This window comes from Pongo abelii, chromosome 1, assembly GCF_028885655.2.
Source record: "Pongo abelii isolate AG06213 chromosome 1, NHGRI_mPonAbe1-v2.0_pri, whole genome shotgun sequence".
In the NCBI taxonomy this organism is placed as follows: Eukaryota; Metazoa; Chordata; class Mammalia; order Primates; family Hominidae; genus Pongo; species Pongo abelii.
In genome coordinates this window covers 114,660,917-114,673,251 of record NC_071985.2, presented here as the reverse complement: position 1 = coordinate 114,673,251, position 12,335 = coordinate 114,660,917, and the positions used below count along the sequence as shown (strand labels likewise).

Here is a 12,335-nt window from a genome sequence, read left to right as displayed (position 1 = left end):
GGAAGTAGACATTTTCATGTGGTAGTGGTAGGGGTATACATTGAAAACACTTCTCAGGACAGCAGTCTTGCAATTTAGATCATGGCAGACACTGTTCATTGCTTATCCAAGTATTGTTCACCTTCTTTTTTCCCTGCTAGTAGTGCTGTCTCCTGAGATAGAGGCCAAAAATGTCAGATGCTTGTTTTTCTAAACTTGGTCCCCAGCCAAGTCTAGTCAATGACATAAGGACAGGTCTGCTGGGGTGAGAGGTGGAGTTCTGGAACTCCTTTTCCTTCCTGAGAAGAGAGACACTTGAAGAAAGCTCTTGCATTTATTTGCCCTCTTTTCTTGGAAGTTGCTGAATGAGGACCTCATGCCTGGAGTTGATATACTTTCTTGCAATTATGAGGAAAAGTTCAAGAGAATCACAGAGATGCCTACTCATAATCTTGACATTATCAATCTGCCCAATCAACCCTAAAACAGCAGCTTAGGCATTATACCTGATGTGTAAGAATGGGTAACAACATATGAAACTGTTAATTATTTATTACTAACAGAAAAACAGTTCATCAAACAGTACGTAATTCTGTGATAGTAAGAATTCATTTATATGTATGTATGTATAAGAATATATACAAATATATTCATAGAAAAGGTTACAAGTATTATAATAATAATAATATTGAACACTTATTAAGCCCTTGAAGACTTTACTAAATCCATTATAAACTGAGAGGCTTCAATTGTTACCTTTCTTTGTGTTGGTAATCTCAGATGGTATCGTTTCTGATTTCTGCTGAGAAATAGAGTCCACCAAATCTCCACTGTGAGGGGTTGCTGGCATTTCAGAAGGAGGACAAATAGGACCTGAATTGGGACTCCTGCTCACAGCACCATCTGCAAAGAGAATCTAAAGAAAGAACAAAAGTTTTCAGCATTCTCAGAAGCAAGGGAGAGGTTGTTTAACAATAAACACTGTGTGTCAAATGGAAATAGGTTCAAAATGATCCACAGAAGAAATGCTGTTTGCAGACCTCCAGACCCAGCAGCACAAAGTAGATTATAGAAAGGTAGATTTAGAGTTCAGAGAAATAGCCTAGTTACCACCATAATAATATTATTTTATATTTTCTATTTACCTTTTATTTTGTTTCTTTTCTTTTTATTTCCATCTTTTCTTGGATTGATTTGAGTTTTATTTTTTCCATTCTTCACCTTTCTCCTTTATGATTGGGAAATTACATACTCTATTTCAATTTTTCTAACGACTGTATTTAAAATTTTATCACATATTTAAATTTGTAGTTTCTATTAATATCTATCTAGTATGTACAGTGTCTCTAGGTACCACAGATATGTCTACCTGATATCGGTACCTAGACACTCCCATCGAACGTGACAAGGACCAATGTCAGTGTTGCTGATAAGAAGTAAAATGTCTATCTGGTTTTTATTCTTGTATAGGTAACTTGTTTCCTTCAGGAAACTTTTGGGATTGTCTATCTGTGCAGTCCTAAAATTGCATGATGGCATATTTAGATAATCCTTTGAAGATAATTAATATCAGTTCTTATTGTCATTCGGTTGCCCTGTTTAATCTGAAGTATTTTTTTTAAGCTCTGTGAAAATTTCTTATGTTATGTCTTTGATTCTTTTCTCCCTTCATTCTTACTATTTTCTTCTTCTGGAAATTATATTATATGGACCCTTTTTCCATATCTCTCAGCTTTTCTCATCCTCATAATCTACCCTCTCCCATTTTTGATCGTTCACAATTATTTCTAATTTCTAAGAACTCTTGATATTTTTCCTTAGCTACTTTTTAAAAAGTTGTTATTTTATGAACTGTTAACCTCTCAAGTCTGCCTATATCACTTTTACCCACTTTTAATTTTTTAAAGTATTTAATTTCAGGTGCTATTTCTTTCAGATATTGAATTATGTACTTTACTTTTATGGGATTGCTTTCTTTCCAAGATTTATGACTCTTGAGTGCACGGTCATCTTTCTCATTGAGAATCCCTTTTACTTCTTGGTGGTGTAGCGTCTACTCACAGGAGCTCCTGTTTTGTGATCACTGGGGGAGGAAAGAGCAGGGCATATGGCTTCTGATTTTTAAGGTTTCTCGTTCCCATCCTCCAGGTGACAGTGAGTTACCTGGGGAACTACCCTCATTTTCTGAGCTCAGAGCTCCATGTGCAAAATGTTTGTGTTAGAATTCCCATTCCGATGTTTAATTTTGCTGCATGTTTTCCTCTTGTGTATGTTTTAACTTTGTGCATATTTCTCCATCAGTTTGATCTCATCTGATCTGCATTTTAAAAGAAATTATCCAAATCTTCTGATCTATTATTGATGACATGCCTTGTTGTCCTCTAGTACCATTATTAATTCATTATTTAAATTTTTAAAATTAGTTTAAGAGAGCTTGAGAGGGAGAAAAGGAAAAAACTGTTCAGTTTGCAATCTTATATCATGCAGAGAAATGACAAGTTTATTTGTATCCTGCTCTGCATATAGTGTTTTTAAATTCTAACTATTATTTATCATTTGTCATTTTAAGGTGTCATTCCTTTTTCAAGTGAGTTGTTCCTTTTCCCTGCTATAGAACATTTGCTTACCCATAACTTGTCTTTTATTTTGGAACAGGGAAGAATAATTTCTCTAACACATTCTTTTACCTGTGTGGATCCATCCAACATATATTTGACAACAGTGCCTTGACTGGTGATAACCCTTGAAGCCTCCTGCTCTGCGGGTGGCATCACTGTTTTATAGAACTCATAGTGCTTCACCCTCTGGGGGTAGCTCTGACGGACCATGATGTCCCAGGTGCGTTCCTCATCTATAACATATTGACCTAAAAAAAGAATAAAGCCTTCTTGTGAACTGGACAATGCTGCAGGGCTGGATTTTATCTTCTTGCTTAATTATTTTCTTTTTATTTTCTTTGTTTTAAAAATAGAGACAAGGTCTCGCTTTGTCATCCAGGCTGGAGAGCAGTGGTGCAATCATAGATCACCGCAGCCTCAAACTCCTAGATTCAAGCCTTCTGAGCAGCTAGGACTACAGGCTTGCACCACAACACCCTGTTTCGTTTTTCTATTTTTTGTAGACACAGGGCCTCATTATGTTGGCTAGGCGGGTCTCAAACTCCTGGCCTCAAGCCATCCTCCCACCTCAGCCTTCCAAAGTGCTGTGATTACAGGTGTGAGACACCATGCCTGGTGCTTAATTATTTTCTTTTGTCTGCATGTGAATAACAGGGCAGTTTCCGTGTTATGACAGATGGCCTAGAATACTGGTTCTTTGATGACCTTGCTACATTCAAAGGTAGTAAATTAGGTCATCTACAGCACCTAGTAGGCACCTTCTCCATGTGTAAGCCATTCTGTCTAATAAAATCCAGGACAAGTTGAGGCAAAATTATGAAGGAAGCTGAGTTTTGCTGAATTAGGTGTTTCCTCTTCCTGCCCACTGGTGCTTATCTCTCACTTTTGACTAAACTTTCCACCCTGGATACACACGCTGCCCTGGTGTTTCCTGGTTGCCTTTAGCCCCAGGGGAAGTCACCCCCTCAGGCTTGCCTTTCCTAAGTCATCTGTCATCTTTCAAAGTTAACGTTAAAATAATCCCCTCATCTCTAACCAAATCCAGATTTATCTAGCATTCTGCTGTTAGCTGGCAATCAAGGAGAAAAACACCTAATAAGTTCCCTCAAAAGCAAGCACTATTATGGAGAAATTCTGGCATACTGTACCTAATCAGGCTTTGCTAACTGAATAAATTCCTCTTAATTTATAATGTGGTTTATTGGGGCCAAAAAGCCTTAACACAAAGGAATTAACACATAATGATAGCATTTTAAGAACTATATATCAGGCTAGTGGGAAAATCATGGCACCCCTTAAATCACAGAAGTACTATTAATAATGATAAACCAATAAACATTTATTGAGATATTTCTATATGTTAAATGCTTTATGTATGTATCTTTTATTGAGTCTGCCTTCGCAATCCTTTAAAATAGGCACTTTAATTTTCCAGAGTTTTCAGATGAAGAAATAGAGGCTTGGAGAGGTTATCAATTTAGCAAGTTATAACTTTGGAAGACACTTAGTGACCATCCAGCACTAAGGACACACAGCCAGTAAGTAAGAGAAGTAAGATTTGAATCATTTTCTTATATTATAAAAGCAACCACCACTAACAACCAAAAATAAAAAGTCACTCAGGAAAGGATTCAAGTCTAGGCTCTTTCCTCTTATGCTACGATAACTGTCTTTCCCTAAAGTCCAAGACTGACCCGATGAAGATATTGCTACTTTGGTATTTATGTTGTTATGTTCAGACTTGAATTAGGATTTTCATAGTATATGGAAGATTTTAAACAGATGAGCGATTATTAACTACATTGTCTACCCTAACATAAGGAGGAAAATATTAGGATAGATAATGAAACTAATAGAAAAGACAGGTGAAAGGGGTATTAAGCTGGGGTTTGATAACAGGATCAAACAATCAAAGAAATATATCCTTGAATTTGAAAGCAACATCTCTTTGAGTACACTCATAGCTCTTCGACTAGAAGACACTCAGTGACCATGCAGCACAGTGGGAAAACCTGGACCGCTAGGGATCCTTGGGAAGGGAACAGGGTCCACGGGCTATTTTTAATAATTCAGAATGCCTAAGGAGAAGCGAAATTTAACTTCAACATTTAGTTTCTGCTTTTTTGCGGGGGAGGGAGCTGGGAAGTAAATAAAACATTAAATTATTTTTAAATAAGCATAGCCTTTTTCTCTGATAGATACACTTTTCAAATGTGGTATACATAAGGGAATTAAATAAAAGAGGATATTAAGTTGTGAAACTGTAAAGAATTGCTGATATTATGTAATATTTATCAGATGAGAAAACATGGCCCTGAGACCCTAAGTAACTTAAAAGGGCCACATCATTCGTTGGTGTCAGGGTCAGCTTTAGAACTCAACTCCCAGTTCAGTGCCTGCTTTGTTGCATCTTCTACTTCTACCGCAACAGTGAGTTTCTATTTAAATGATATTCAAATTCAGTTACAAATGCAGATGCCTCATCAGGTTAATTAAAGAAATCTTACTTGTACTTATTTATTTAGCTGAAGAAGTTAGGAGCCATGTACAGAACCAACACTATAAAGTTATATATGGATACATGAAAATGAAGCCTTGGTTTTCTTAACCTATTTAATCTACATCTATCCCTATGTACTTTGTGTCCAGTGTCATTTGTTTTGGTCAGACCAGCAACATGCTGCACCCATGACCCTCTGTAGAGGCAAGAACATAGGGATACACACAAGTTTTTAAGAGCACTGGCTTTGTCATCAGTGGGCTGAGAATGGCATTTCAGCTCTGCCACTTGGGAGTTGAGTGACCTTGGGCAAGTAACTGAACCTCCTGAAGCCTCAATTTCCTTATTTTGTAAAATGGAGTAGTTAGTATTTAGATCATAGTATTTGTATTTTTGACATGTATACTAAGTACTTAGACAGAGCCTGGCCATAGTAAATGCTAGAAATGTGAAAACAGTCTATTATTCATTATCAACAAGACGTACGTTTAACTGGCATGAAAATACACAATTTCCTGTTTTCTACGTGACATTTTGCTCCCTGCTCCCCCACCCTACCCCATATAGCACTTACCTGTAGATTCTTGCCCAATGAAAGTCAACAGGAGCCCACTAGGGCAAGACACATTTAGGCTCTGGAAGGTGGGAACATCAAAAGTCTCTTGAAAAACAGGTTCTGTTTCGACTTCTTCTTCCTGTAAATAATTCAGCACGTGAATAATGGGCTGTCATTTTCTTAATGAGCTATTATTTATTTTGACTAAGCAAGGATGTGCTGAGTGCTCAGGACATGACTTGCACAGAGCTAGGTGGCCCCTGCAAGGATGCAGGAGTCTCTGTGGTTTTGCAATTTATATTCTACTTGCAGACTGGCACATAGACAGGTGAGACAAATGGCAGTAACAATAGTTGGCACATCATTTTTCCAGAAAATAGAGATATAGTGAAAGTTAATAAGAACAATTGGGAAAGGATTTGTGGAATAATTGGGGCTTGAAGTAGGCCTTGAAAGATGCCTCTGTTTGGATATGTAGGCATAAGGGCAGTGCTGGCATCTGAATGTTGGTGTCCCCCATCCAAACTCGTATGTTGGAACCTAATACCCAATGTGACAGTATTAAAAGGTGGGGCAGTTTAGAAAGTGATTAAGTCATGAGGGCTCCACCTTCGTGAATGGGATTGGTGCTTTTAAAGAAGAGGTTGATGGGAACACCTTTGCCTCTTCCTCTTCTGCCATGTGAGGACACATTGAAGGCACCATCTCTATGAGGAGTAGCTGGGCATGGTGGTTTGTGGTTGCAATTTCAGCTACTTGAAAGAGTGAGTTGGGTAGATCACCTGAGGCAATGAGTTAGAAACCAGCCAGGGTAACACAGTCAGACCCACTCTCCTTAAAAATTAAAAGAATTGGCCAGGCATGGTGGTGCATGCCTGTGGTCCCAGCTACTTGGGATGCTGAGGTGGAATGACTGCTTGAGCCCAGGAGTTTGAGCCCACACTACCATACTCCAGCCTGAGTGACAGAGCAAGAACTCCATCTTAAATAAAATAAGAGAAACAGGCTCTCACCAGACATCAAATCTGCTAATATCTTGATATTGGACTTCACAGCCTCTTGAACTGTGAGCAATAAATTTTGATTGTTTATAAATCACCTAGTCTAAGGTATTTTTTTATGGCAGTCCAAACTAATACAGAAAAAGTGTGTGAGAGACCAACATCTCCAACATATTTTTTGGTGTATTCTTACAATTTGGATGCTAGAGATATTATGCTATTAGGATATCTGTCCTTTGTTTTCTATAATGAGCACATACTGCTTTTGTAGCAAATGAAAGTAATAAAAATAAAAGATAATTATAAAGTTATTTATAAATTAATGAGGGTTTGGGTGTGTTTACTTTAAAATCCTAATTAATTTTATGTCAGCTATGCCTAAATCCCTTGTTTGGTTATATGAACTTAACAATGAAATTTACTTGGTAGCATTCAAACAATCCCTAATGATAATCATTTCAATTTTTCCAATTGGTTCTCTTTTGTTAGCCACCAAAATCACTCCACTGGTACCCAATTGGTGGATATTTGTTTTTTTCTAACTAGTCTTCTATTGTTGAACATTTAAGTTGTTCTGCCTTTTCTTTGTCACTAACAGAGGAAAAATATATAATTAGCTAAAAATAAATTTAAAACACAAAGCAAAAATAAGAGAAAAATGCTTATGAAATTCTGTAAAATGAACAAAACTGCTCAAAGATGCAAACCTGCCACGTCAAATCTGTCATCACACATAAAACTAGTATCATCCTCACCCTTCCATTATCATTTATTTTAAAAATATTAAGTGAACAAATTGGTTTGCTAGCAAGATGCCTTTGCCAAATTAATTTTAAATGAATTACCTGGAGTTATTCTGTTTTAATACTTGAATATTTTTACTTAACAAGAGTCAAGGGGCCTGGCATGAGAAATTTTATCTAGTATAACTATGTAAATATGGTACAGAGGCAATGTCACATTTAAATCTTGTAACTTTTACAAGGCCAGAGTCTGAAACCCAGGTTCTTGGGTATTTTTAAACATTTTATCTTCCAGTAGTTGATTATTTGTACACTGTACTTTTTTAGTAGTAAGTACAAATAGTCAAGACTTAACCAGTAGTTTTCTTGTTGCTGGTCTTTTAGAACCTTCTTTTTTTTTTTACAAAAAAATTTATTTTACTTTAAGTTCTGGGATACATGTGCAGAATGTGCAGGTTTGTTACATAGGTATATATGTACCATGGTGGCATGGTGGTTTGCTGCACCTATCAACCCGACATCTATGTTTTAAGCCTTGCATGCATTAGGTATTTGTCCTAATGCTCTCCTGCTCCTTGCCCTTGACCCCCTGACAGGCCCCAGTGAGTGATGTTACCCTCCCTGTGTCCATGTGTTCTCATTGTTCAACTCCCACTTATGAGTGAGAACATGTAGTGTTTGGTTTTCTGTTCCTGTGTTAGTTTGCTGAGAATGATGGTTTCCAGCTTCATCCATGTCCCTGCAAAGGACATGAACTCATTCTTTTATATGGCTGCATAGTATTCCATGGTGTATGTGTACCACATTTTCTTTATTCAGTCTATCATTGATGGGCATTTGAGTTGGTTCCAAGTCTTTGTTATTGTACATAGTGCTAGAATAAACATACGTGTGCATGTGTCTTTACCGTAGAATGATTTATAATCCTTTGGGTATATACTCAGTAATGAGATTGCTGGGTCAAATGGTATTTCTGGTTCTAGGTCCTTGAGGAATTGCAACACTGTTTTCCACAATGGTTGAACTAATGTACACTCCCACCAACAGTGGAAAAGCAGAACCATCTTTTGATCTTTGTTTTATTAGATCTTTGTTTAGAGTCAAAGTGTGTGTGTGTGTGTGCACGTGTGTGTGTGTTTACTATGATGAAGGGCTAGGGGTAATAGGTGGACTACTCTTTAATCAGAGGTGGGCTGTTAGTCTTGTTAGATTCTTAGCACATCAATATCTAAGACCAACTTGACCAAATGAAACTGTTTCCATTGTTTGGTTAAATATATTTTTCTTCCAATTGTTATTTATCACAGTGGAGCTAAACAAAGTATTAAAAATAAGGAATGGCAGAAACTTGACCAACCAAAAGCAAAGAAAACCCAAGAAATAGAGTGGAAAAAAGGTTGAACTAAGTTTTTCCAAACTTAGAATGAATGACCTGAGACAACTTATGTATGACAATACGTCTCCTGGAGTGGTAACCCAACTTTTGGGTACAAATCCTTCTTGTCTATTCAAAGTTGAGACTACAAGGGACGTTAATGTATCTGCACAATAAAACGTATGCACTATAATAACACTATTGACGTAAGTCATGGTTTTAAAAAAGTTAACACTGAATCAGCAACAGAGTTTGGGAATCTATGGCAAGGTTCATTTACCTTTTTCTCTTCTTCTTTTGGGTGCTCTTCTTCTTTAAGGGAGTCTTTGGGTTTTTCTTTGCCTTTTATTTTCCCTTTAGCTTTGCTCTGAGGAACGGTCACTATAACAGGAACCACTGTTGGAGTGAGTGCTGAAGGGATATTTAATATTGTTTCTAAATCAGGATCCTTATCTTCTATAAATAGAAAAAGTAAAAATGAAGTTGATTCAACATTCATATTTGATATCCTTGTGAAATAACATTTACAACTCAAAAATTTAAACAAGTTGACAACAATTTTTACCTTGCTAAATATGATTTATCAGTTGGATAGATTTCAGGAGTAATGAAGTTGGTTTGCAAATCAGGATTGTAGTTAGAAAATCTGAGGTATTTATTACTTGGATATGCCTCATTGAATCACTATTTCTCATGTTCTTGCCTTCCCATATACATTGTAAACTCCTTAATGATAGGGCATTAACTATATCTTAATTTATTTGAGAAATATTTGAGAGGCTCTTCTTATGTATAAAATGTTTAGAGCAGGAGAAAATAATGAAAAAAATGTGCAAAAGTCCTTATAGAGTCAAAATAGTCTAAATAAGATCTGTGTAAATAACCAAACATAAAGACTACTAAATATAAATAGAATAAATGGTACAAACAAGAAAATCCAGAAAAGAAACTTGTATGTGATAAACTTGCTGGGTTTTAAAGGATTACCAGAATTCTAAAAGGAGAGCTCATGCTAGGAGTAATTATGTGGGGAGCTCTAAAGCATCCTGTGTGTCATGAATTTTATTTTCCTCTGGGTTCCAGAAAAACATTCTCTGAATCTCTTACCTCTAGTTAATTTTTTTTTCTCAATCTCCTCTACTTAGTCTTTTGTCAGTTCCCTAAATGTTTTTATTTATTTTTATTTATTATTATTATTATTTTGAGACAGAGTGTCACTCTGTCACCCAGGCTGGAGTGCAGTAGTGCAACCTCGGCTCACTGCAACCTCCTCCTGGGTTCAAGCGATTCTTGTGCCTCGGCCTCCCAAGCAGCTGGGATTATAGGCACCTGCCACCACGCCTGGCTAATTTTTTTGTATTTTTAATAGACACGGGGTTTCACCATGTTGACCAAGCTGGTCTCGAACTCCTGACCTCAAGTGATCCGCCCGCCTCAGCCTCCAAAGTGGTGGGATTAAGAGCCACCATGCTCGTCCAATCCCCTAAATGTTTTTAGTTTGCGGGGTTTATTATGTTCTCAATCCTGCTTGCCTGTAATAATTACTCATGAAATTAGAAAAACAACATGCTCAGGCCCCACCTTGACCTACTGAATCAGACTATTGAAGATGAGGCCCAGGCATTTATATTTGTGAAACCCTACATGTGACTGTGATGCACAGCCATGGCTGAGCAACTCTCTTACATATATTAGATCTGGATGATCTCATTCACCACTGGGGCTCCAATTGTCATCCACATGCTAATGACTCCAAAATTAACATCTCAAGGCATGACCTTCCTTCTCAGTTCCAGACCTACATTTCTCACTTTTTTAAGGCATCTCCTGGTTGTGGTGCTACAGACATTTCAAACTCAATTAAGTCTCTCTTCTCCCAAGCAGATTAAGCCTCCTACATTCTCAATTTCAGTTAATGCCATGAGCAATTATGCAGTCTGTTCCCCAAGTTAGACATTGAGATCATTTGCATTTACTCTTTTTGACTCATCCTACACATCCAACCAGTCATCAAGGCCTAAGATCTTCCTCCCAAATTATGCCTCTTCTATCTATTCCCATTGTCTTATTTCAGGGTCCCATAATTGCTTGCTGGGTCTTCTGCAGCAGTTTGCTTATACCATAGCACTTCCAATACCACCACTTCAGTGTACTCTCCAAACTACCACTAAAATTATGCTCCTAAAGTAAAATATGATCATGTCACTTCCCTTACTTAAAGTCCTCTGCCACTCACTGCCTATGTAGGGCATGTAATGTTCTTCACAACCTGGTCTTCACCTACCTCCACTGCAGCCACACTGAACTTTTCACCTTTCTGTGAAGATGTCACGTTTTGACACAATTGTGTGTTTATTAACATGGTTCTTAAGTTCTAGAATTCCCTTTCCTTGTTTCTGTGCCTGGATAGTTCCCACTCAGCTCTAAAGTCCCATCTGAAATGCTACAATTTCTCTCAAGTATGTGCTGACTGTCCCCAGTACTCTGTTTATGTATAATTTCTAGCACTAAGACAGTTATTATTGTTCTATTTATGTTTTCCTTGTTCATTAGACAGTGAGTTCTTTGTGTAGATGTACCATGATTTAATTCATCTCAGTGGCTCAGTGCCAGCAAGTTGCTTGACCCATAGAAGGTGCAGTATATAAACAAGCGAATGGCGTTCAGTTTCAGGCATCTGGAAATTCCCCTCCTCATCCCCATCCATTTACTAATATTCAGTAAATATTTATTGTGTACCTACTACTATGTACCGTGAAATGGATAGCCAATGATGGATGAGACAGATAAGGAGTGTATAATTTAGTGGGTAGTTCAGATTAGAACCCCTCAGGTACAATGCTATGTGTTCAGTCTGTGATAGAGGAAATACTGAGTGCCTTAGGAACCCAGAAGAAGGGTGTCTACTGCAAAATGTCTTTGTACAGTCTACTGTGGCTATACTGAACACTTCACCTTTCCATAAATGGAAAAGCCTTTCTATGCTTTTACACTACTGGACTTTTATACACGCTATTCCTGGTATCTAGAATTCCCTTCCTTCAATTTTTTGCATAGGCAATTCTCATTCACCTCCAAAGACCCAGTTCGCATGCTACTGCCACTTGCTCTGGGAAGCATTTCTCAGAGCAAGTAACACCTCTATGCTGTGGCTTGCAGGGAGGAAGTTTAATTGTTGAAAGTAGTGGTGCACATGTCAGGAGAAAGTATTCTGAGTAGTGGTACAGCATGAGAAAATGGGCAGATGTAAGAGACAGCATAGTTTATTCAAGGAACCGAAAGGCACAGAAATAATAGGGTAGGAAGGTATACTTCTCTATGGGAAAATAGATCAGGTTCGTTGTCATCCAGGGTTTAGGTAAAGAATGTAAAACATAAGTTGGGGCCTGATTAAGATTAAGATTAAGATTCTTAATTTTAGGTATATTCAGTAGGTGCCCTGAAAGGCAGTAAGAAGCAAGAATGACCTATTCCTCTTAGCAAGAAGGTACAAAGTAGTGTCCAAAGATTTGATTGGGTTTCTTCATATTTTTGCCTATTTCATAGCTGTACTGTCTACTTTT

The 12,335-nt window shown here is 37.4% G+C and overlaps 1 protein-coding gene across 9 annotated transcripts in view; it reads right to left on the bottom strand.

Annotated features, from left to right (window-relative positions):
* Window positions 1-12,335, bottom strand: part of SPAG17 (sperm associated antigen 17) — a 248,047-nt gene that overhangs the window by 85,682 nt on the left and 150,030 nt on the right. For all 9 annotated transcript variants that reach the window (XR_008512558.1, XR_008512547.1, XM_054528865.1 and 6 more), the window contains 4 exons: window positions 9,053-9,228; window positions 5,672-5,792; window positions 2,667-2,845; window positions 736-895 (listed from right to left, as the gene is read on the bottom strand). Coding sequence is in view for 7 of the 9 variants with exons in the window: in XM_054528865.1 (XP_054384840.1) it covers window positions 736-895; window positions 2,667-2,845; window positions 5,672-5,792; window positions 9,053-9,228 (636 nt within the window). In the remaining 2 variants the exon portion in view is untranslated. The remainder of the gene's footprint in view (window positions 1-735; window positions 896-2,666; window positions 2,846-5,671; window positions 5,793-9,052; window positions 9,229-12,335) is intronic.